This window comes from Dendrobium catenatum, unplaced genomic scaffold, assembly GCF_001605985.2.
Source record: "Dendrobium catenatum unplaced genomic scaffold, ASM160598v2 fragScaff_scaffold_789, whole genome shotgun sequence".
NCBI lineage: Eukaryota > Viridiplantae > Streptophyta > Magnoliopsida > Asparagales > Orchidaceae > Dendrobium > Dendrobium catenatum.
The window spans coordinates 60,931-84,782 of record NW_021319251.1 but is presented as its reverse complement, the minus strand read 5'-3'; the positions used below and the strand labels follow the sequence as shown (position 1 = coordinate 84,782).

The following is a 23,852-nucleotide window of genomic DNA, read 5'->3' as shown; positions in this document are numbered from 1 at the left end:
TAACTGGACCGTACAGTACTAACAGGCCAATTTGCGCACATCGTACTGGACGATCTTGAGATTGTACGGTACGATATTTGAAGCCCAAATTGAGTTTTTAAGGGTTTTTTTGAGCCCTCTATTTAAGCACTCTCATAAGACTTTGTAAGAGTCTTTTGGCAGCCACTGTGTCTTTGTTCTTTTGGAGAAAACTTGAAGAGAGGACTTGAAAGGGAGAGAGGAAAGGGTGAAGTTTGAGAGAGGGAGAAGATCCTTGGAGGGGGTTTCAAGGGAGTGTGAAGGAGATCACACGGTTGCTCCGGCGAGCTTGCACCTCAGTATCATCGGATTCAAGGTTCGTCTTGAAGGAAGTTTTGGGAAGAAGAAGATCTCATTGGTGTCAAAGGACCCGGCTCCTCCGCCGCACCGGGGAAGGTGGAAGCGATTGTGTAAGGGCTTCTCCGCCTAGCTGTGGGAGCTAAAGGAGAATCACTAAAGGTTTAGTGTAATACTCGGAGGGTGCCTCCGGGGAGTGGACGTAGGTCATGGTTTGACCGAACCACTATAAAAATCTTGGTGTGTTCTTTCCTTTATTTTTTTGCACTTTAGTTTTGCATTTTTTTTTATTGTGGTTAATTGCGTGGATGAATTTGATTATATATCTTTTTATTGTGAATGAAATTCGCTTCCGCATAAAGTCATAAAAATATATTTCTTTTCATTAAAAGAAGTTTTTAATCATCGAATTCACCCCCTCTTGGCGCATCTAGTAATTTCAATTGGTATCTAGCAATTTCAATGATTTGTAAAGGCTTCTCCGCCTTGTTGTGGGGGCAAAAGGAGAGACACTTTAGTAATAGCGTAATACCTGAACAGGAAGTCTTCAGGGAGTAGATGCAGGTCGTGTTTGACCGAACCACTATAAATCTATGTGTCTATTAATTTTCGTATTTATTTACTGCAAGTTATTTTTAGTGGTTGAAAAGTTTATTTTAAAACCTTGATTAACTTGCTACGATAATCAAAGATTTTTAAATTTAAAAATCCAAGAGAATTTTTTTTAAATTACCAATTCACCCCCCTCTTGATTAGCCTTGGTACATTAGTTTAGGTTTAGCAACCTAATCAAGATTTAACATTTTATGTATAACTGATCATCCAGTATGATTGATATTATACTATACGATTAGTTCAAAAATCCATTTTTCATCTAACTCACTAACTCACCCCTTTGAATGTGTGTGTAAGATTACTTAGCTTGGGATTCACCAGATGCATGACTTGACTTAAGAAAGGTAAAAAGTAAATTGAAATTAAAATTATAGATAAACTCAACTCTAGTCTACCTGATCTTAAGCTAATTTATATTACAAGTGAACTTATGAACCTAAAAGGTTAATGAACAGGACAAACAAAATAGATATGCAATAATAGCAATAGTAAAGAAATAATAATATTTATTATCATCAATATCACAATACTTGGGCCCAAATTTGCAACACTTATTTTACAAACTTTCATATGGTTTTTTTAAAATAGCTTTTAGAGTAGAATGATGTTTATATATTTTGCTTAATAGATTTGCTTTATGTTTTTCTTATTATGCCTGGATAGCTTTCCTTGAGGGTTTAAAATTTACTGACATTCTTTACAAAAGAAATTTAAATGTGTATCTAATTTGTGTATTTTGTACTAGAGCTGAAGAAACTCATAATTATATTTTTTTTAATGTGAGTTAACCTTCTTTTATTATTTCAGAATTGATTCCTAATTTGAAGTACTTCATTCTTTGTCCCACTATTATGCAAATCTTTGACTTTATTTATGCTTAAGATTTGGCTTAGGATGCTACATATTTGTTCTTCCTTGTTGCTTGTTGTACTTTATATGTTTTGTGGAGAGAAAGGAATAAGAGGAGATTTGCAGGTCAGCTGAAAAGCTTTGTTTTGATTTGTAGGAAGATAAAACAAGCTATGTTTGCTAAGATTTCTTCTTGAAAATCTTATCATAAGATTAAATTTTTAATTCCTTAAATCCTTGGTTTTGTTCATGGTTGGTTGGGGTTTTGGGTTTGGTGTTTGTTTTGTTATTATTTTTTTTTATTTTCTTCATGAGTGTTGGTATGGCTTTTTGCGGTTGTAGTTTCTATTTCTTTGTCTTGTTTTATTTTTGTTTAGTTTTAACGTGTTTCTTGTGGTCCTATTTTTTGGGTTGGTCTTGGTGTTATGGTTGGTGACTTGTTTCTCCTTGACTGCTTTATTGTTGGTTGTTGTGGCTGTGGTTACCTCTGCTCTCTAGTTTACTGAGTTCTTATTTTGGGAAATTTGATGTGTTGGTAATTGATTAATTTCCAGATTCTTGGATGGCTGTTTGGCAACCAATTTTCTCTGGATGGTCATTTTTAGCAATCACGAATTTTTTGATCCTTGGATGGATGATTTGGCAACCGATCTTATTGGGATGTCCATTTATAGCAATCAAGGATTTTTTTTATTGTTATTTTTTTTTCTCTTGTATCGACTTGATTGGCAACCAACTTAGGCTTTGGATAGCCGACTCTTGAATTTCGGAGGAGTATTCTTTCCTTCTTTGAGGATTTGGATGAAATTTAACCTTCATAAGTCCCTTTTGCAGGGGTTTATTCTTATTTTTATTTCCTATTAATTTTTTATGTGTTTTGGTTGGAAATCTCTTATCTTCATTCCGGTGAATTTTTGATGTCTTGTTCTCTTCTTCATCACCTTAGTTGGAGGGGTTAGATTTATGATGTCTATTTTTGGTACTGATTTTTGCTTCTTTAAAGGCAGGTAGGAGTTCTTCCTTTTGTTGGTAGCTTTTTGGCATACCTAAGGTTGTGCTGGATGCACGTTTTGAAGGTTGGAGTAATTCCTTTTGTTGGAGGCTTTGTGGCTAGGCTCATGCTGGGTGCTGGTTTTGGATTGTTTCATGCAAGCTTTTTTGGAGATTAGAGCTTGGAATCTTGAAGGCCTATGGTTCTTAGTGTTCTCTCTTTAAAGTCTAGATGGGTGTTCAATATATGTGTCCATTTGGACAATGAATACATGTTTGTTGCTATATTCTTGAAAGAGTTCTTGGAATTCTAGTTTTTATTATTGATTAGGCTGGTCCTTAGCTTGATGCATTTGCTTTCAAGCTTGATAGATTAGGATTTTTTTCCAACAACTGTAAGTGTTTTATTGTTTTTCATACCTTTGTTGTAATTTTTTAATTTGTAATTTGGGCATGATTGCCCCTATTTTTTCCCCAAAAAAAGAGTACTTCTAATAATAATGTTATTTTTCAATCAATTATTCATGTACTTTCTAAATTTCATTTGTCACTGAAATGCCTTGTTAGTGTAAAAATCTAGCAAATATCTTATTTTTTTTAAAACACATATTACAATCATTGCTTTTCACTCATTTTGTCCATTTTATACTATTTTTATGAAAATTAATTTTAATACACTTTTAGTTCTTTTTTTTATATATATATGTTGTTTCAATCCAACTAATTTTCATTATATCATGCTTCAAAGACTTATGATTTAAACTCCAAACTCTAAAGTTAGATTAAGGCTTCGTTTGGGGCGGCTTTCTTTCTGCTTCTAATAGCCGCTTTGTAGTGCAAAAATTTTAATTTTTGTACTAAAAAGCTGCTTTAAGAAGCAGTAAAAAAGCTGTCCCAAACAGAACCTAAACTATCAAATAAACCCCACATTACCAAAGCACTAATATTAGTTTGATACTCTATAGGCTGTCCTACTTCCATGGAGTCGAATAAATAACTTTTAATGAATCTAATAATATATATGATTTCATATAATGGTATTACGCATCATATTGTATGCTAAAAATTTATATCATTTCTTGTCTTTCATTATAAGCGCTGATCAAGATTTCCTACAATTTTTTTTTTGTTCTTACTAATTTCTTGCGCATGAATTATGCATACGATAACTTATTATTTTTTTATAAATAAAAATTGATGCTGGCATTTAACTAACATTATTTCATAACTAGTTGTTTTTTAGGTTTCAAATAATACATGCTTTAACCTTATATCAATAATAAAAATATTTATTTATTTATTAATTATAGGCATTGCATTATGAGAATTTAATTTGAAATGCAATTATTTATCACAATCATAATAATTTAATTTATATTTGTTCATTTTTTTAAGATTCTAATTATGTGCATAACACACCTCACCTTGATCTGTTGGTTGGAAGCTTAAGCTACCAACCAAGAGGTCCTGAGTTCGAATCTTATGTATGTGATGTGAGCATGAGTCTGACTTAATTGATCTAAATAATCCAAAAAAAATTATGTGCATAAAAATGTTAAGACCCTAATAATAGCATGTATTAGATTTGGATTCATGTCGGGTAGGTCTACCATGGAAGCCATGTATTTATTGAGAGGTTTAATGGAGAAATATAGAGAGAATAAGGAGGATCTACATATGATATTTATTAATTTAGAGAAAGCATATGATAAAGTTCCAAGAGAAGTGCTATGAAGAGTTCTTGAAAAGAAATGAGTTAATAATGCTTATATTCAAATCATTAAAGATTATATGCAGGAGTTATTATTGGTGTTCAAGCACAAGGTGGTTTGATCAAGCATTTTTCTATTTCGGTTGGATTACATCAAGGATCAACCTTAAGTCCATATCTTTTTGCTTTAGTCATGGATGTTCTCACTAGACATTTGGAAGAGGATGTACCTTGGTGTATGCTTTGTGCTAATGATATTCTTCTTGTTGATAAGACTAGAGAGGGAGTTAAAGGTAAACTTAAATTATGGAGGTCAACTTTAGAGTCTAAAGGTTTTCGTTTGAGTAGATCTAAAATTGAATATATGGAGTGTACTTTAGTAGCAATAGACCTAGTGAGAGGATTGTGACTTTGGGCGATCAAGTTATTAATAAGAGTATACGTTTTAGATGTTTTGGATCTATTGTTCAGAGTGATGGTGAAATTGATGGGGATATTATCAGCATAATTCATGTTGGATGGTTGAAGTGGAGGAATGCATCAGGCTTATTGTGCGATAGAAATGTCCCTCTCAAACTTAAGAGAAAATTCTATAAGATGGTGGTGAGACCTGCAATGCTTTATGGTGCCGAATGTTGGCCATTAAAAGAGAAGCATAATACTACGTTAAGTGTAGCAGAGATGAGGATGCTTAGGTGGATGAGTGGCTTGACCCTTAGAGATATGATACAAAATGAGCATATATGTGAAAAGGTTGGAGTAGCTCGAGTGGAAGATAAGATTAGAGAGAGTCCCCTTAAATGGTTTGATCACATTAAATGTAGGCCTTCCGATGATCCGGTTAGGAAAGTTGAGGTATTGGATTTGATTTTTGTTAAGAAAGATAGAGATAGACCTAAAAAGACTTGGTTAGAAAATATTAGAAATGATATTTCTTTATTAGATTTAAATGAGAATTTGACTTTTAACCAAACATAATGGCAAAAAAAGATTCATGTAGCCGACCCCACTTAGTAGGACAAGGACTTGTTGTTGTTGTAATAATAACATGTATTTTATGCGTGCGTATTTAAACTAGAAATTAAAGAATAAGGAAAAATAGAGTAGCGGATGGTTTAAAGATAGACTAGAATTTAATAAAAGAAAAAGAAAAAAAAGATAGACTAGAATTTAATTTCAATGAAGCGCAAGCTTGTAAATCTATAGTTAATTTATATACTTAGCGTCACGTAGGGGTGCAAACGACTCGAGTTGAGTTTAGGCTTTTATCGAGCTCAGCTCGTTACATGGAAAGCGAGCTCGAACTCGAGCTCATTTCACTGTAAACGAGCTTGAGCCGGCTCGTCAGCCATGGGTGGGAATTTTTTAAATTTAAGCAGGATTTTTAAAAATTTTAAAAATTAGACGGGATTTTTAAAACTTAGATAAATTTTAAAAAAAATGAAAGTTTAACATTTAAATAAATTTTAGGTGATTATTATGATTATTTTTAATATTTAAATTTAATAAATAAAATAAAATTATTCTAAAAATATAAAAATTTATTCGAGCCGGCTCGCGAGGTCACGAGCTGAGCCGGCTCAAGATCGAACTCGAGCTCGTCTACTAAATGAGCTCGTTTACTAAACGAGCTCGACTCACGAGCTTCATAAGATTAGCTCGCGAGTCCATAACGAGTTGAGCTAGAGCTCGAGCTGCTCCTAGCTCACTTAGACTATTTTTTTGGGACATTTAGGCCATTTAAGTCAAACTCATACACACAACGCATACACAAAGACTCGAACCCAAGACCTCTTAGTTGGAAGCATAATCTCTCAACCATAGCTGTGTGTAGCTCACTTAGACCGCGTCACGAGACTTTGAGAAAAAAATATTTTAAAAATAAATCAACGAAAGGCTTGCATTTGTCCTCACGGGAGATTCCTCAGCCTCCAACACTGTATTGCCCGATATTCCAGGCTTCCAGCGCATCATCTCCGCCCTCTTCCACTTCCGATCATGCGAGCCGCCGCCGCTGTGGCAGCAGCAGCCTTTCACTTCTTTCCGTCGTCAGGTCTAGGCGTCAACCGGCGGCGCCGGTCTCCCCTACTTCGTCATCTCAGCATTATATCCTCTGTAAGTTTTTGCGTCGATCTCTTCCCTTTTTTTTTTTCGTTTCTTCAAATAATCTATGGAAACCGTAATGCTTTGTTTAGATTAAAAAAGAGTGAAGTAAATGAAATGAAATGAAATTCAGCTAATTAGGAGTTTTATTATGAATTTGCGGCCATTCATTTGAGTTATTTAACCTTTTTTTTTTTAATTTCCTTTCACTCGATCTCCCAGCATCCAAACGCAACCTATTGGACGTCTTGGATTATTAATAAATGAGCTATGGCAGAAGCCAATCCCGTTACTGTACACAAATGTTATGCTTGTTTCTTGAAGTTCATTTTTTTTAAAATACTTTGCCGAAACTTCAAAATCCAAAAGGGAAAACAACAACCGCAAGAATAAAAGAGTTTAACGTGGTTTAGCAATTTGCTTACATCAACGGGAAGCAACAATCTCACTATAAACTTGGAAAAAAAAAAGTCATAACTTTTCTGAGTATTCTCACACATATACAAAAGCTATTGCAAGTTGAGAGATTATTGGCAGGATGATCTAGAAGTGGTGATTATATGAATTTATATAGGAAAGTGTTCAACCCCCACCACCATGCATGACTTTCGTGATAAACTCCATTTAAAATTTTTGTAGTAGCCTCAAATATAAACTGTTTTGGAATGAGATAACCATTCAAAAACTCCATTTTAAACTCTTTTAGCTATGTGAGAGAAAATGAGAGAACCATGCAAAACTCAATATTGAGCGAAATATATGGGTAAAAAAAAAGTGAAATATATGGGTAAAAGTTTTCTCAGGATCTGAGCTAACGTGGCATTAGATGTTAGATAGTTGGGATGCTTGCCCAAGTGACCTAATACAAGGGAGAATCGTCACTAGCAGATTGAGGATCTTGGCTTAAACTAGTTATGAGAGAGGATGTGGGGGTGGCCGATTGATAGGACTATAGGAGCAGGGGCAGATCCAGCTTCTTTTTTCAGGGTGGGCAAAATTTTAACTAATTAGACAATAACAACAATAATAACAAAATAAAAATAAAAAGTAAAATCATAAATTAATTAAAAATAATTGGATTTCAATGCAATGCAATAAAGGATGATTTAAAAAATAGCGAAAAAAGACTTATTTGTATAGAAATTATAATTTTTTTCTCTTATTTCTTAGAATTCTTTTTATAACCAACTTATAAATAATAAGACACTTTTTTTTCCATTGAATAAAGTTTCACTCTTACTTTATACAAATTAGAATGTAAGTACATTATCTTTTTATAGTGTATTCAACCAATGCTTCTTCCTCTCCCTAAATGATGGGCAAAATAATTTTCTTAGGGTGGTCAAAATTCCAAATTAACCTTAATATAGACCTTTTTTTTAGGGTGCACCCTGGACTATATGGGGATCCACCCATTTATAGGAGAGAGATTATAAGAGTCTTCTATTTATAAAAATAAAAGTCATAACAAGTAATTATTTAAAGAGAAAAGGACCAAAATGGTCCCTCAACTCTTTGTCAGGGATCAAAATAGTCTCCAACTCTTTTGAGGGATCAATTTGGTCTCTCAACTACTTAAAAAAGTTTTTTTTAGTCATAACATTACATTTTGGGATTAATGATATTAAATAAATGGTATTTTGATCATTTTTAATTAAATTATTTATTAAATATAATTTTCATGTAATAGTATTTAAAAAAATTATTAAACATATTTTTAATAAAAAAATTATTTATAATTCTAGTCTATAATGATACTAAATTAAAACTAGAATTATTAATAACTTTTTTATTAAAGAAATGTTTAATAATTTGTTTTTTAAAAAAATTATTATAACTTCAAAAATTATATTTAATAAATAATTTAATTAAAAACTGACTAAAATACTCATTGATTTAACACCATTAACTCTAAAATTTGATGTTATGACGGAAAAGCTCATTTTTATGGAGTTGAGGGACTAAATTGGTACCTAAAAAAAGTTGGGGATCATTTTGGCCCCTCACAAAGAGTGATGAACCATTTTGTTCTCTTTCTCGTTATTTAAATGATAACAAATATAACCACAAATAGTTTCTAATGTATACAAATAAGGATAATTGTCCAAAACCTTAATAATATTAAAAATACTAATAAAATTTTCTAAATAATCTAAATAGTCCCAAATACAATATGTGAATATCCAAAGCTAATTAATTGCATCTTATGAAATTTCTTAATACTGAAAGCTTAGTTTCATCTCATTGAAATTATTAGGATCATTTGGAAGGCTCCTTAGGCTTCTCGAAGCTTATGTAGAGTTCCAGAAGCTTCTTAAACATGCATAATCTAAAATGAATCAAATCATAAATAGGTTGATCTTTACCAAAGGGCCTTGACACAAGTAACAACATCATAGAATATTTTAGTGCACACCCAAAGTTGTACAACCTTCTTAGAAATTATGGCAATGATGATTCTTTGTTTGATAAAATCCCATACAACAACAACTAAAACAACAACAAGCCTTTATCCCACTATGTTGGGTCGGCTACATGAATCTTTTTTTTTTTCCATTGTGCCATATTAAAAGTTAAAATCTCATTTAAATCTGATAAAGAAATGTCATTTCTAATTTTTTCCAACCAATTCTTTTTAGGTCTACATTTACCTTTCTTAACATAAGTCAAATCTAATACACTAATTTCCTAACCGATTCAACGGAAGGCCATCATTTTATGAGACCAAACCATCTAAGGCTACTCTCTCCAATCTTATCGTCTACCGGAGCTACTCCAACCTTTTCACGTATTATGTATCCTGTCTCTAAGAGTAAAATCACTCATCCACCTGAGCACCCTCATCTCTGGCTCTCTGCAACACTTAGCTTAATATTATGCTTCTCTTTTAATGGCCAACATTTTGTACCATAAAGTATTGCATGTCTAACCCCATTCTTATATAATTTTCCCATAAATTTGAAGTGGACTTTTCTATATCACAACAAGCCCGATGCATCCTCCACTTTAACCATCCAACTTGAATTTTACTAATAATATCGTTATCTATTTCACTTTTACTCTGAACAATAGACCCAAGATATCTAAAATGTGTACTCTTATTAAAAACTTGATCACCCAAAGTCACAATCGTCCAACTAGAACTATTATTACTAAAATTACACTCCATATATTCAGTTTTAGATGTACTTAAACGAAAGTCTTTAGACTCTAAGGTTGACATCCATAATTCAAGTTTATCTTTAACTTCTTGTCTAGTCTTATTAATAAGAAGAATATCATCAGTAAAAAGCATACACCAGGGTACAACCTCTTGCAATTGTCAAATGAGAACATGCATGACTAAATCAAAAAGATATGGGCTTAAGGCTGATCCTTGATGTAATTCAACTGAAATAAGAAAATACTTTGTCAAATCACATTGTGTCTACAAGCTACAACTCCTGCATACATATCCTTAATGACTTGAATATAAGCATTATTAACCCCTTTCTTTTCTAAAACTCTTCATAGCACTTCTCTTTGAACTTTATAATATGCTTTCTCTAAATTATTAAATATCATATGTAGATCATCCTTATTCTCTCTAAACTTCTCCATTAAACCTCTCAATAAATATATAGCTTCCATAATTGACCTACCGTCATGAATCCAATTAATTTTGAGAAACATTAGTATCACGCCACAACCTATGCTCCATAACTCTCTCCCATAGTTTTAAAGTATGACACATTAACTTAATTCCTCTATAATTCGCACAATCTTGTACATCACATTTATTCTTTAAAATAAGAATCAACACACTTGTTCTCTACTCATTTGGAATCTTTTTGGTCTTCAAAATAATGTTAATGATTTTAATAAGCCAAAAAATTCATTCATCTCCTAAGCATTTTCATACCTCTATTGGAATATAATTAGGTCCAACAGCTTTTCCATATTTTATTTTCTTTAAAGCCTCTCTAACTTTGATTTACTTATACGCCTATAAAAATATTTTTTTTTTTTTTTTTTAATTTAGGATGTTAAGGTCACTAAAGTCAATCATATTCTCATAATCTTCATTGAAGAGTTTATAAAAATATCTCATCCACATTTATTGAATATCCTCTTCTAATAAAAACATTTTTTGATCTTTGTGCTTAATACACTTCACTCGAACCAAATCCTTACTATTATCTTTTTGTTTGGCTAACTTATACACATATCTTTCGTCCTCTTTAGTATCTAATTTATTATATAAATTATTAAAAGCTAAAATCTTTGCATCACATATTGCTTTCTTAGACTCCTTATGGGTCACTTTATATCTTTCTCAATTATCACAATTTTTATAACAATTTTCTTTTTGCAACGTTTGATTCCATTACCAACTATTTTTACTATTAAAAGATTTTTCATTTGATACTCCAAACACATCTTTTGTAACATTCTTAATATCACTAGCTACTTTTTTCCACATAATATTAGCTTCCTCATGCACAAAGAAAATCTTAAGATCTAATATCTCACTCTCAAAAATATTTTTGTTAATATTCTTTAAATGCCCCCATCTAATTCTAAAATAATATTTTACTTTATTTTTTATTTTCTGCCTTTTCATCTTAAATTCCAAAACTAATAAGCGATGTTGGGTGCATAAAATTTCACTTGGAATAACTCTACAATAACTTTCCAATCTTTGATAAAATCCCATCTACTAATAAAATGATGGTAGTTTTAATCAATTTGTGATTTGATTTGTATTTAAAACATGGAATATACTTTGAATCCTACCTTGGAATTATTGTCTTCCCTTGTTGATAGCCCACTTCCTATACTTACTCTCATGTTTAGTGATCCAGTGTCTCTTTGGATTTATGCTGTGATGATTTTCCAGATGTTAGGAATTTGAGTGAATTGAACTCTCTTTTTATTGCATTTTCTTTTACACTTATATAGTAGAGGAGCTATTGGAAAAAAAAAAATGTTTCAAATTCTATATGCTTGGAGGGAAGAAATAACAATATTTATACCGTCATTCTTTAAAATATTATAAACTTTATGTTAGATAGTTTTAATGTGGCCCAAGGAGATTTTTCCTCTTTTGTTACCTTGTCATTATACTTTATTTTTAGTTTTTTTTTCCTTTTGTAATATTTTACTTTTATATTAGATGGTTTGGTCACATAAGACGACGGCCTTCTGATGACCCGGTTAGGAGAGTAGAGGTATTAGATTTGACTTATGTTAAGAAAGGTAGAGACAGACCTAAAAAGACTTGGTTAGAAAATATTAGGAATGTGACATTTCTTTATTAGATTTAGACGATAATTTGATTTTTAATAGGACACAATGGAGGAAAAGGATTCATGTAGCCGACCCCACGTAGTAGTATAAAGGCTTGATGTTGTTGTTGTTGTTGTAATATTTTGCTATTGCTTCATATTGTACTCTTTTCACTGAATGATAAATCTCATTTTACTTATAAAAGGGGTCTTGGCTCGAATAATATATTCAATGGTTTCTATCCTAAGAGTTTTTTGGTACAAATTTCAATGAACACAACTATGATGAATTTCTCTAGATTCATATAAATTTAATACCTACAATTAATTTTGTGCCCAGCTTATATATATAATTGCCTTTTTTCCTACCTTATAGGGATAGATTTCTATCTGTTTAGAAAAAAAAACCACCAAAGGCTAATAAGGTTAACCTTAATTTGAGTTTACTTGACTAGTCCATATGAGTTGCATGATTAAGCCATAGCATGGGTCAACGTAAACAAATCATGATGGATCTATGCAATTGAGTCAACTCAATTGGATTATCCGAGCAACATATGCAGATGTGGATCAATGCAAATCATGATGGATCTACGCAATTGTGTCAACATGTGCATTGTTGATCTGAATTATCCAAACAGGAAGCCTCCTATTTATAAAAAAATAGTTTCAAATGGAGAAAGGTGTAAGTTAAAGTGCTAATCAATTCCAAATTTAACCATATAGTACAATTTTTCCAAAGCCAAATAAACATTTAAAATATTAATAAAATATTCCAAAATAATCAAAATAACCTTAAATATAAGTTTTTGCTGGCCTTTTTTTTGGGATTTTTTATTCCTAGAAGCTTATCTTCATCGTATGAAAATGATTGTATCACTTGAAATATTCCTCAAGCTCTTGGAAGCTTTTAAAATATAAATAGTTATTTCAATATGAAATAAATCAAATCATTGTTGACTTGATACGGAAGAGTTTGAACCCTGAATAAGGTTCTCAAAGTCATCCTTAATTTGAGTTATCATGAGTAACCTTGATGCTCCGTATAACCAAACTCTAACATGGGAACATATGCAGACCTTGATGATTTGCATGGCTAAGTCATGCTGGATCTACTGAATTAGCTTAAATGGACTGACTCAGATTTTGGAGAGCCTCCTAGATGATTGCTCCCCCTTTTGTGTCATTTGATCCTAAAACTTAGATTTGAAGGGGAGGAAACCTCCTCTAATCTTGATTCCATTACCTATTGCGTTTTCAGTTCCTTCTGCTATATAAGGGCTTCTGTATGTTAGTTGGCCAACCTGTGCAGCTGTTGAGAAAGAAGCCTTCTATTTATTAAAAAGTATGTTTAAATACGGAAGACAGAAGGTTAAGATGCTAATCTAAATATAATTTTCAATGCAAGCAAATAGGATAATCATCCAAAATCCTAAAGAAAATTCAAATACTGATAAAATATTCCAAAATTGTCCAGATAATCCTAAATATAAGTTGGTGCCTGGTCAAAACTGGTTTAATTAGGTTATTTTGGAATTTTTAAAATTTGTAAGTTTATCTTCTTACAATTAACCTATTCCCGTTTGTTTTCTTCACTATTTTGTCAACTAGATCGGTCATTGGAAACCACATTCTTATCACATATGCTGTAAGTAAAAATAAAATTGGTGATAACATTTCTTGTAGCATGAACTTGGGCTGCTTTCAATTTTGTTTCTTGGTTAATTTTTCTTTCTTCGGCAAGCTAGATCTTCACCAAATGAGATATTATGATCAACTATGGAAGATTCCATATATGAATATATCGGATAGCTGTTTGAAAATCTGTCACCATCATCAATAGCCTTACCCCAATTGTTTGGGATTAACTTTAAAAATCCTTCATGAAGCCGGCTGACAAATATTTTATTATTTTGTCATTTAGCGCAAGCTGTTTGAAAATCCATCACAATCATCAATAGCCTTACCCTAATTGTTTGGGATTAACTTCGAAAATCTCCCAAGAAGGCAACTGACAAATATTTCATAATAGTTTGTCTTGTTAGCAATCACCAGCCCCTCCTCCCCTCCACCCCCTACACCCTGAAGATTCATCCACAAGGGATTTTGCTTATCAAATCGCGTGCAATGGTTACAAGTATGCTCTTATAGCCTTATAGTGCTTTTGGAATTGTTGCTTACAGTTAGTGCTTAATTCCTTCTTTGTTTTCTATGACACATGAACAATATACTTTGCTAGATTTAAATTATCAGGTGATTATTTGCATCTATTTAGTTATAATGATATCCATAGATTGACGTCTAAATGGGCAAGGCAAAAGCGCTTGGAGTTGCTTGGCTTGATATGTGTTGACCTCTAACAGAGAGATCCAAGAGAAATAAAATAAAATTTTTTTCTCTTCCATACCTGCATGAGCCATGCATGAACTTGCGTCTTGTCTTCGCGTGCTTTGTCTCGACTAGTTCCCTGCCCTTGTTAAATATGACGCGAACAAAACTTCAATTCTCCTTCCTCTCGCTCACTTCTTCCAAGCCGAACTTCTGTCACTGCTTCTGATTCTTCAGAGCCAACCGATCTTCCCTAACCCTTTCCAACTCCCTTCCGACCCAACCCTCCTCATACTATTGAATCCTATACGGAAGCCTACCGATTTCCACACCCCAGCAAAACTCTCCACCTTTCGATCCTTGCCCAATCCTCCAGTCCACACACACACACATAGAGAGAGAGAGAGAGAGAGAGAGAGAGAGAGAACTTTCTCCTTACCTGAATCGCCTCTACTTCCATACCCGCCAAAACCCCTCTGTCATTGGCTTGCCTTTGCTCCGACTCCCCACCTCTTCAGTCCCTCTGCTACTGGTCGACTTTGCTTATTAAACAACATTCCCCTCCTGTTAGTTCGAAAGTTACAACATTTGATCGGAAGCAACGAAGGGAGCTCGCTAGCTATGAAGGTAACTTTCCTTTTCGCGCACTTCTTCAGCCTAATCTTGTAAATCCATTGAACCAGAGAAAGGAGAGGTAGAGATTTATTCTATTTTAATTATAATTATTAGTATTTATAATTAATTATAGTTAATAAATTAATTATAACTAATAATTATTATTAATTATAGTTAATTATTAATTAAGTATAAATATAATTAATTAGTAATTAAATAATAATTATAATTACCTGATTAATTATAATTAATTATAGTTTAATCATTAATTAATTATTATCACAATTAATTAACTAATTATAATTAATTGATACTTAGTAATTAATTATTAATCATAATTACTTGATTAATGATAAGTAGTTATTATTAATAATAGTTAATTATTAATTAATTGTAATTCTAATTAATTATTTATTTATTATAAATAGTTAATTAACTATAATTAATGATTATTAATTATAATTAATTATGATTAATTATAATTAATTGTTGTAAAAAAGAAATAATGCTTATCATTAATCAGATACGGCTGAAGTGTTTCCCTTTATCAATCGTGCATGTCTTTCTTGACGTGGCGGGCAGACTAAGACTCCTATAGTTTTCCCTAACTGGGGGAGACGTCCAGAGGTTGTCGAAATTTTTACTGAACATGGAACTTCATTTGGACTTGATTTGAATGAAAATGGACAAACACAAGAGGCTTAATTTAAACCTAAATAAACCACTAAAATCTTGAATTTGGATAATTAAAAAGGTATAAAACACAGAACTTGAATTTGCACATTGAAAGACAAAGACTTGGAACAAACAGGGGACTATATTTGGACTGAATTTGAACATCAAATGAACTAAATGAAAACTTGAACTGAACAAGACTATAGAAAACTTGGACTTTAACGAATTTTATGAAATCAAGCCTAAAATAAGGTGCAATGAGCCAAGCCTAATTCAAATGACAAGGCACTTGCAACGGTACTATAATTGCACTTGGACTTGAACAAACTGCAAAGGAACATATTTGAAACTTGTGAACCAAGGGACTACAAACACCACTCATTTACAGTTGATGATAAAATTGTAAAGAAACACCATCTAACAATATGGTGCCTTCCATAGGTTGCATTACTTGCATATGAATGACAACAATTGGTTTGCATCATTTATCTCAATCTTGCAATTAAGTGACTTAGAATTATTGCAGTGACTACAATGATATATAATAAGTGCGATAGCATCTCTACAACTAGTGTCAGCATGCAAACAAGCATATGGAACTACACCAATAATGAAAATTAAAAGGAATATAGTTCAATTGCATGCAAATGTATGAGACCCTTGGCAAGTATTCCACCCACAAGTGGTAATAGTTGACGTGTGACAATCATATCAATCACACAAATACACATAACAACTCATTCACAAGCAACTACAGGAGACTTGTGTGTGTTCATGAACGACAGTGAAATGCATATAAGTAAATACAGTAGTTTGTCATCATACAAATGAACCCAAGAGTCAGGCAATGAATGCTCCAACGTTCCTGACAAATGGCGTTGATCAATTAGAAAATGAAGGCTATAATCCCCTAAAATTACTAAAAGTTAACATGCGAGGGATAGTAACACATTGAACAGTGTGCTTGAGAAGGTCAATGATGAACGCAGCAACGCACTACAATCAACATCGAAATACAAGAAAATGTACCCGTTCTTGCAAGCAACAAAATTGATAAGGACAATCATGAATGTGCAACACTGCCTTATGAATAACAAAGTTGAAGATGATACAGTCAACACAACAATCATGTAAGAAGATGCGACAATCTTTACTACGTCCACTTAAGAGCACTAACGAAGGGATATAAATGGTAGAAGACAATACAACTTGTCCACAAATGACTATAGAAGATCCATCACACATAATACATGCAATAGATCTATGAACGACAAATGAACATGCAACATTCAAGCAATGATGGTAGGAGAGTTGCAGGTATGGTGGTACCTCTACAAAAATATGCAATGCAACATACGACAAATTTTTAGCACTTGCTGGCGATGAAGGAAGATTCTTCATAGGCATGGTAGTGGTAATCAACAGTAGGTGATGGATGCTACCACACCTCCACAAACAACCACCGTTCAGTGTCAAGTAAATACACTGGTTTCCTCAACAAGGGTGGTCGATGTGTAACAAATATAAGTACATGTCGAAATTTCTATGAGCTATTGTAGAAGATCCATTGTACACCCAATCTGTTGTCCACAAGCAGAATACAAAGTGAATACATCAAATATGAGTTCCTACGAACTATTATAGAAGACTTGTCATACACAAAATGTTATCTACAAACAAAATGTCAAATGACTACAGCAAATGCAAATACCTATGAACTGTCGTAAAGGACCTATCATGGTCACAGGTGCTATCCTCGAGCAAATAAAGAAGATCTTCAACAAGGGCAAACTCTTATGAGCCAAAGCAGGAGATTCATTAGTGTACTATAACCCACTTGTTGTAATAACCCATATTTTGATTTTGTCAAATTTTTTCTGGAGTCATTATAACTCCAAATAGCAAACTGTTTTCGTTATAGTTTTATTATTATAGTATTTTACTTGCACGAATTTTTTCGTAATTTTTGGGCACCAGAGAAAATCCTTGAGGTAGTACCTGTCGGTATAATTGAGGATTTTGGGACAGTCAGGTGTCTGTTTTCCAAACCGATTTCACCGATATTTTTTAAAATTAAGGATTTATTTTATGATTTTTTTTTTGTAATTTTTAAAGGCCTAAACTAATTTATTTGAAATTTTATTTTAAAAATTGATTAAATTAATTATATAATTTTATATTATTATCATATTCTAAAATATCTTAAGGCACTTAAAAAGTTTTTAAAAGCTTCCCTTATCATTTCGGCTAACATAGATATGAGTTGAGGATTCAGAAAGATTTGTGAGGATAGAGAAAAGGAAAATTTCGATTTCGAGGTTGCTGTGCAATTTTTGTCCATCAAGCCTGTTGGGATATTTGCTCGTCTCGCTGTAAGGAACTTTTACCCTATTTTTTATTTCAAAGATTTTGTGTTTTTTGTATTTTTCTGATCAAATTTATATTTTAGTTGCTGCAAAAAGTAAATAATTTTATATTGATAAAAATTTCATCGCGTAATTTAGGGCTGCAAGAAACCAAACGTTTGACAAGCTACTCGTTGTCCGGTTTGATTAAATCTTGTTTGTGATCGTTTAATTAACTAAACAAACAAGCTTGAAAAATATTTTGAATACTCGATATTTAAATAAACAAGCTTGAACACTACTGTGTTCGACTCTTTTATGTTCATGAACAACATCATTTAAAGCTCATGAACAAGTTCGATATTAAGCTCAATAAGAAGCTTGATAAAAGCTTAATTTATGTTCGATTCAGAACTCTTGAATAAGCTTGATAAAAACTCAATTAATATTTAATTATAAAATTTATAAATAAATAAAGAAATATATGAAATAAATATTTTATATCTATTATAACTTATTGATATAATTATTTTTAAATAATAAAATTTAAAGTAATTAAATATTATAGTATATGCTATTTAAAAAAAATCGCTAAGTATGTTCACGAGCATGCTTGATGTAATTATTTGTTAGGAGGCTCGATAAAGCTCATTTGTTAAGTTAATGAACATCTAGAAGTAGAGCTCGTTAAGGCTTGTTTGTTTAAAGCTCGATAAGTATTAAATAAATCAAACATGAATTGAACATGAACTAAACATGAACACTCATTAATTTAAACAAACCAAACATGAACACAAATAATAAAGCTCGAATCAAACATGAATCAAACTTTAAAATGCTGATAATAAATGAACTCAAACATGAACACTCACATACTCAGCTCGGCTCGATTCTTTTGCAGCCCTAACATAACTTTTTGTATGTTTTAGAGATTATGATTATAAGCATTTTGAGAATTTATTTGAGATTTTTCATTGTGTGATTTTGAAAATAAAATAATTTTTTTCTACCCAAAAATTTATTTTAAACTCTAAAAATAGTGTTCTACAATAAAAGTCTTAAAATATCATTTTATATATTCCCTGGTAATTTAGTAATTTTCTAAAAATGTGTGTTTTTTCCCAATAGGATTTTTTGTTGCATATCATTTTGTATTTTGGCATATTCTTAATTAAATTCAATTATGCATTATTTGTTGCAATGTATTAAAAATGAATGTGGATATATGATTAAAATTACTGTTATAGTACTATGATACCACTATGTGTGTAAAATACAAGTAAAGACTTGTTGATCTATTGGTTGGAGACTGATTGACCTGTACAGGATGGTTGGCCGACAAACCTTCCTTTAAATACTGTGGTTTGATGTTATCCTCTACTAATTCACATGATACATTGATTGAGAGTTATAAGGAGATTATTACTGTGCCGATGGACAAAGAGTGACAACTCTATTTATTGATCCAATGGTTTACTAATACTAATACTAATAATGAAAAACACCATGATAGCCAGGATTTCTTACTTGTTTAGTGTGACTACTGAAATACATTTTTTAAAATATTTTTCTTATTATTGTATGGATTTATTGTTACTGCACGAATTTACTATTATTGCATTATTCTACTGCTCTTGCCACTGAATTGTTATTGTTATTGATATAGATACTGATATTATTTGATACTACTGATTTATTGTATAATAAGCATGTGATATATTAAATATGTAAAATACTGATTTGATACTGATATATAATAATTGGATAGTGTGCGTACATTCCTATATGAGTTTATTATATTGATTTGATTTCAATAGCCTTTATTGATATTTTGATGTGATACTTTATATGATTTGTATACTAATTGATATTATGGATACGACGGTTCCTTTATAGATTTGCTACTCGTACTAGTTTACTGCTTTACTGGTTTTCATACTGTAGTGTTTTACTGGTTATATATTCTACTAGTGCTGCATGTAAATTTTATTATTTCTGCATTAATTTAATGATTATATGGATGTAATTGTTATGATTTGACTGTTGACATGCATATTGCTCATTTGTCGTGCTTGATTTCAATTGTAGGTTTTGGTAACCTGTTAAGCTTTGTAATCTTATTATATGTGGTTTTATATGTGGTTAAATGATTTTAGGGCAGGGGAGTAGGAGTGTGAGGCTTGTCAGGTTTTATTTCTTTTTGCTCTAGTTATTCTTTTTTACTAATGACAGAATAGTTATATGATGATGGTGTAGATCCTGAGTAGTATATATGATTTTTGGGAATGAATATAGATGTGAACATTAATGTTTTGAATTATAGAATCAGTTATTATTATTTATTATTGATTGATGATATTAGATAGATTTGATTGTTATTTATTAAAAAATAAGTGAATAATTCTTTCAAATTAGATCATGAGGCATCACATTTACAGAAAGCAACAAGTAGTGCATGAAAGTCTACTTGTACGAGACGGGAAAATGACCTTAGTGCTACGCAACGTCATCGAATCCGCAACATTCATACAAGCAGACATAAGATGTTTATGGGCTTCTATATAGTGTGTCGCGTACATTTAACTTACTATTATCTTTATAACTGAGCAGTGTTAAAATGTCCAAAATGCTCCCACACATGCACTATAATATGTATGCAAATAGGTACATAAAAATGGCTTGTGTAATCACACGACCCGCATGGGCCCCAGTGAACATGTTATATGTACACACGTGACGTTCAGGGATGCTGTGCGGGTTAATAAATAAAGCCAAGTTCGAGCTCGATTCTTCTATGTGGGCAGATAGGAGTCGACATGGCTCGAATCGAACCATTAAACAAATATACGGTCAAGACGTCGACCGAAATATCTATTTTATAGTTCATATAAGGCCATCAAGGTCTATGTCAAAAAAAAATTGTCAAAAAAAATTGTCAAAAAAAATATAAAGCTTATGGACCCAATTCTTTGTCGACCAATTGATAAACTCGACAAGGTCCAATCCATGACATTTCCAAATGCCCGTGCACGCTGATAATGACCGTGTTTAATGTTTATCTCAACCGGAGGGGATCCCGCCTTTTCAAGCCATCAAATTTTTACAAAATTCAAGTATTTTCAAATGACTCCATGTACCTCAATGATGGCCGCGTTGACAAGAAATCTCAACCATAGAGGTTTATTTTAAGTATCCAAAATTCACCCAAATGCCTAAGTGCCTACAAAATTCAAAATCTCCAAAATTCTTAAAATTTCAAATATTTAAAATTGAAATAATCCATCAATTCATTTAAAGTAAAATACATCCACCATCAACAACAATTTGCCGAGATGACCAAAATAAAGATCACTTTAGCTCTCAAAGAGCTAATATCTGGTCGAGAATATCACTTGAATTCATTCTCAAACAATCTCCTGCCAGCGTAGACGTGGCACGTGTCCTCTAACCGGCGGTTTTGCCGCCAAATGTCACTGTAGGTAAATGGTTATGATCGGGGCCCTCTGAACTGGGTGGTTCGCTGTCAATTGAATTACGGTTATGGCCAGAGTACTTATGCTCCCCAATGGCATCAAATCCTTTAGATATGAATTAATAAGATATAATCGATAGGGCACAAAGCCCTATGTTAGCTAAGGTGGATTCAAATTTATTCCCTTAGACAAATATCCACCTTAGGACTACAAGATACCCTTGGATGACGCAACTCATGGCTGTCGACAAGTATCCTGTTGTTAGGTTGGGTCGACTACCTCCTCTGACTAAGTAGACTAGGGACCACGATGGCCTGGGAGGACGGAGCTATGAGATCTTGATCGGGTCCATCATGCATTCCCCCACCATCTGCTTTAAGTGCAAAATGGTGAAATCTTCAATTTTAAATATCAAATTTCCAGACGCCCGAAACACATGCTGCTACTATATGCCTGATGCCATGTATTCTCTATGTATCTGTTTGACGACTAGCCTTAATCAAAAGTTATCTCTTGTTATCGGGAGGGGTAATTAACTATAGGGGCTTGAGCCCATAGGAAACTAGAACTCAAATAATAAAGTCCTCGCAAAATGAGGGTAAAATTTCTGGATAGTGTCTTATCTACAGACCATATGCCTTCCAAAAATTTGCCCGGAACTTAATCCGTTCAAAACTCCCCCGAAAAGTAGCGGGGGAGGCTGGGGCCGAATTTTCAGAGCTCACAATATGTTTAAAACATCTGTAAGATTGTCTGATGTTATTTAACAGATGTGTAGTAATGTGCATGGTTAACTTTTCTGCAAGTCTTTTTTCATAATTTTTCTATGGTTTGATAGGTTTAAACGCATTTGGAAGGTTACCTGATGTTATTTAGGTGACAAATATGTTAAGTAATATGCATATGCGTGGTGAACTTTTCTTAAACAAGTTTCTTCTCATAATTTTTTTCATGTGGTTTCCTTTTATGGCCTAACAAAGGCCAACTTATCATTGCTTTTTTTTTCTTTACATATTTCTGTATATTTAATTTACAATTTTTTCTTCTTTTTAAAAGTTGCATAAGCTTAAACACGATTGGCACAGCCTTAGCGTTGAGTAGATTAGTTGTTTTTCTTAAACAACTTTCTTGAAGTAACTTGAAACTATTTGTTGTTCTAGATTAATTAGTCATATACAGTGCCTAAACCAACGAAGCATGTTGATAGACTTGTTCCTTTTCCTTCACATTATACCTTAGCAACCAGGACCACGCTAAGTCCAATTTTCTTCTCTTGATTAATTTATTAATATTGTAACATAATTAAAATCCTTGTCTTGTAGTGCAAAAAGAAAACTTTCTGCTTTTGATTTATTTACAGTTTTCATAGGATACATTATAGCTACGGAATTTAAAGCCTTCACATCCATTATCTTATATCTATATGTCATTGTTGACGCCAAGCTATGTAGATTTCAAATATTTAAATTACTTTCATTTTTCTTATCTCGTACTTTCAGCGTTCTTGTTCCTGATTTGTTTCGTGGGGATCCGTGGAAGAAAAGGCAGCCTAAAGCTGACTTTGAAAATTGGCTTGGTAGACAACAGACTGAAAGGGTAGCTAAGGATATAGAATTATCGACCAAATGGATGGTTGATGAATTAGCTGCTGCAGGGATATCCAAGAAACTTGGCCTTATTGGATTTGGTTTTGGTGGTGAACATTTGATAGAAACATTAGCTAAGAACAACTATTTTGGAACTGGTGTTTGGTTTTATGGGACAACAATCAGCACATCCGTAGCTGAAGATATAAATGTTCCAGTCCTTTTTATCTGTGGGGACGGCGACCCTATTTGTCCCGTAAGTTTAGTATCAGAGATGGAGAAGATGATCAAGGGCTCAAGAGCTGTAATATATTCAGGAAGAGGTCATGGATTTGCTCATCGCCCAGAAACTCAGGAAGAAGATAGAGATGCTGAGGATGCCTTCAATGTCTTGAAAAATTGGCTGAAAGATCGCTTGATTTTGGATGAGGATAACGCTGTAGTCAGCAAACTGTTTGTTTAATTTTTTTATAATTTATGTGGACTATATCCCTCTTATTTATTATATTCGTCTTTGAAAGTGTGATGGCGATTAGAATAATGGATGAAGCTTGTAACGAGCCATAAGCTATGTAGATTATGTTTTGAAGATTTCTCCGGCTTTCATTCATCTGTGTTGAATTCGGCACAAAAATACTCCTTTCTCATGAAGGAACTACTTAAGCTGGAGCTCTTGTGGCAGTCCAGGTCAGAACCTCTTTCGATAGATGAAGCTGGAATTAATTGCGAGTCAGCTTGGGTGATGTAAGCCACTGTGATCTTTGGAATACTTTTTTTTGTTTTAATTTTCAGAATTCTTTAGGATGATTAATACATTTTTTTAACTAAGACTTTGTACATTCTTACTACTTTTTTAAACAGTTTTTTTAGTTCGAAAATATCTAAATCTAAAAATTTTTGCACTAGAAAACTTTATTAAAAAATAGTAAGAAAGTTATCTCAAACGAAGTCTAAATTATGATACCACAACAACAACAATA

At 32.5% G+C, this 23,852-nt stretch overlaps 1 protein-coding gene across 1 annotated transcript; it reads left to right on the top strand.

Annotated features, from left to right (window-relative positions):
• The first annotated feature begins 6,478 nt into the window (after window positions 1–6,478).
• LOC110099203 (carboxymethylenebutenolidase homolog) lies at window positions 6,479–23,482 on the top strand. Its single transcript, XM_020826285.1, has 3 exons — window positions 6,479–6,595; window positions 13,896–13,987; window positions 22,786–23,482. Exons 1-3 carry the CDS (start codon window positions 6,479–6,481, stop codon window positions 23,333–23,335), a joined length of 759 nt encoding a protein of 252 aa, XP_020681944.1. The 3' UTR covers window positions 23,336–23,482.
• The last annotated feature ends 370 nt before the right edge of the window (window positions 23,483–23,852 follow it).

Coding starts and splice junctions, on each gene's coding strand:
- LOC110099203 (XM_020826285.1), top strand. CDS start 6,479: ATGCGAGCCGCCGCCGCTGTGGCAGCAGCAGCCTTTCACTTCTTTCCG. Junction 6,596..13,895: donor ATCTCAGCATTATATCCTCT/GTAAGTTTTTGC, acceptor TTGTCTTGTTAG/CAATCACCAGCCCCTCCTCC. Junction 13,988..22,785: donor ATCGCGTGCAATGGTTACAA/GTATGCTCTTAT, acceptor TCGTACTTTCAG/CGTTCTTGTTCCTGATTTGT.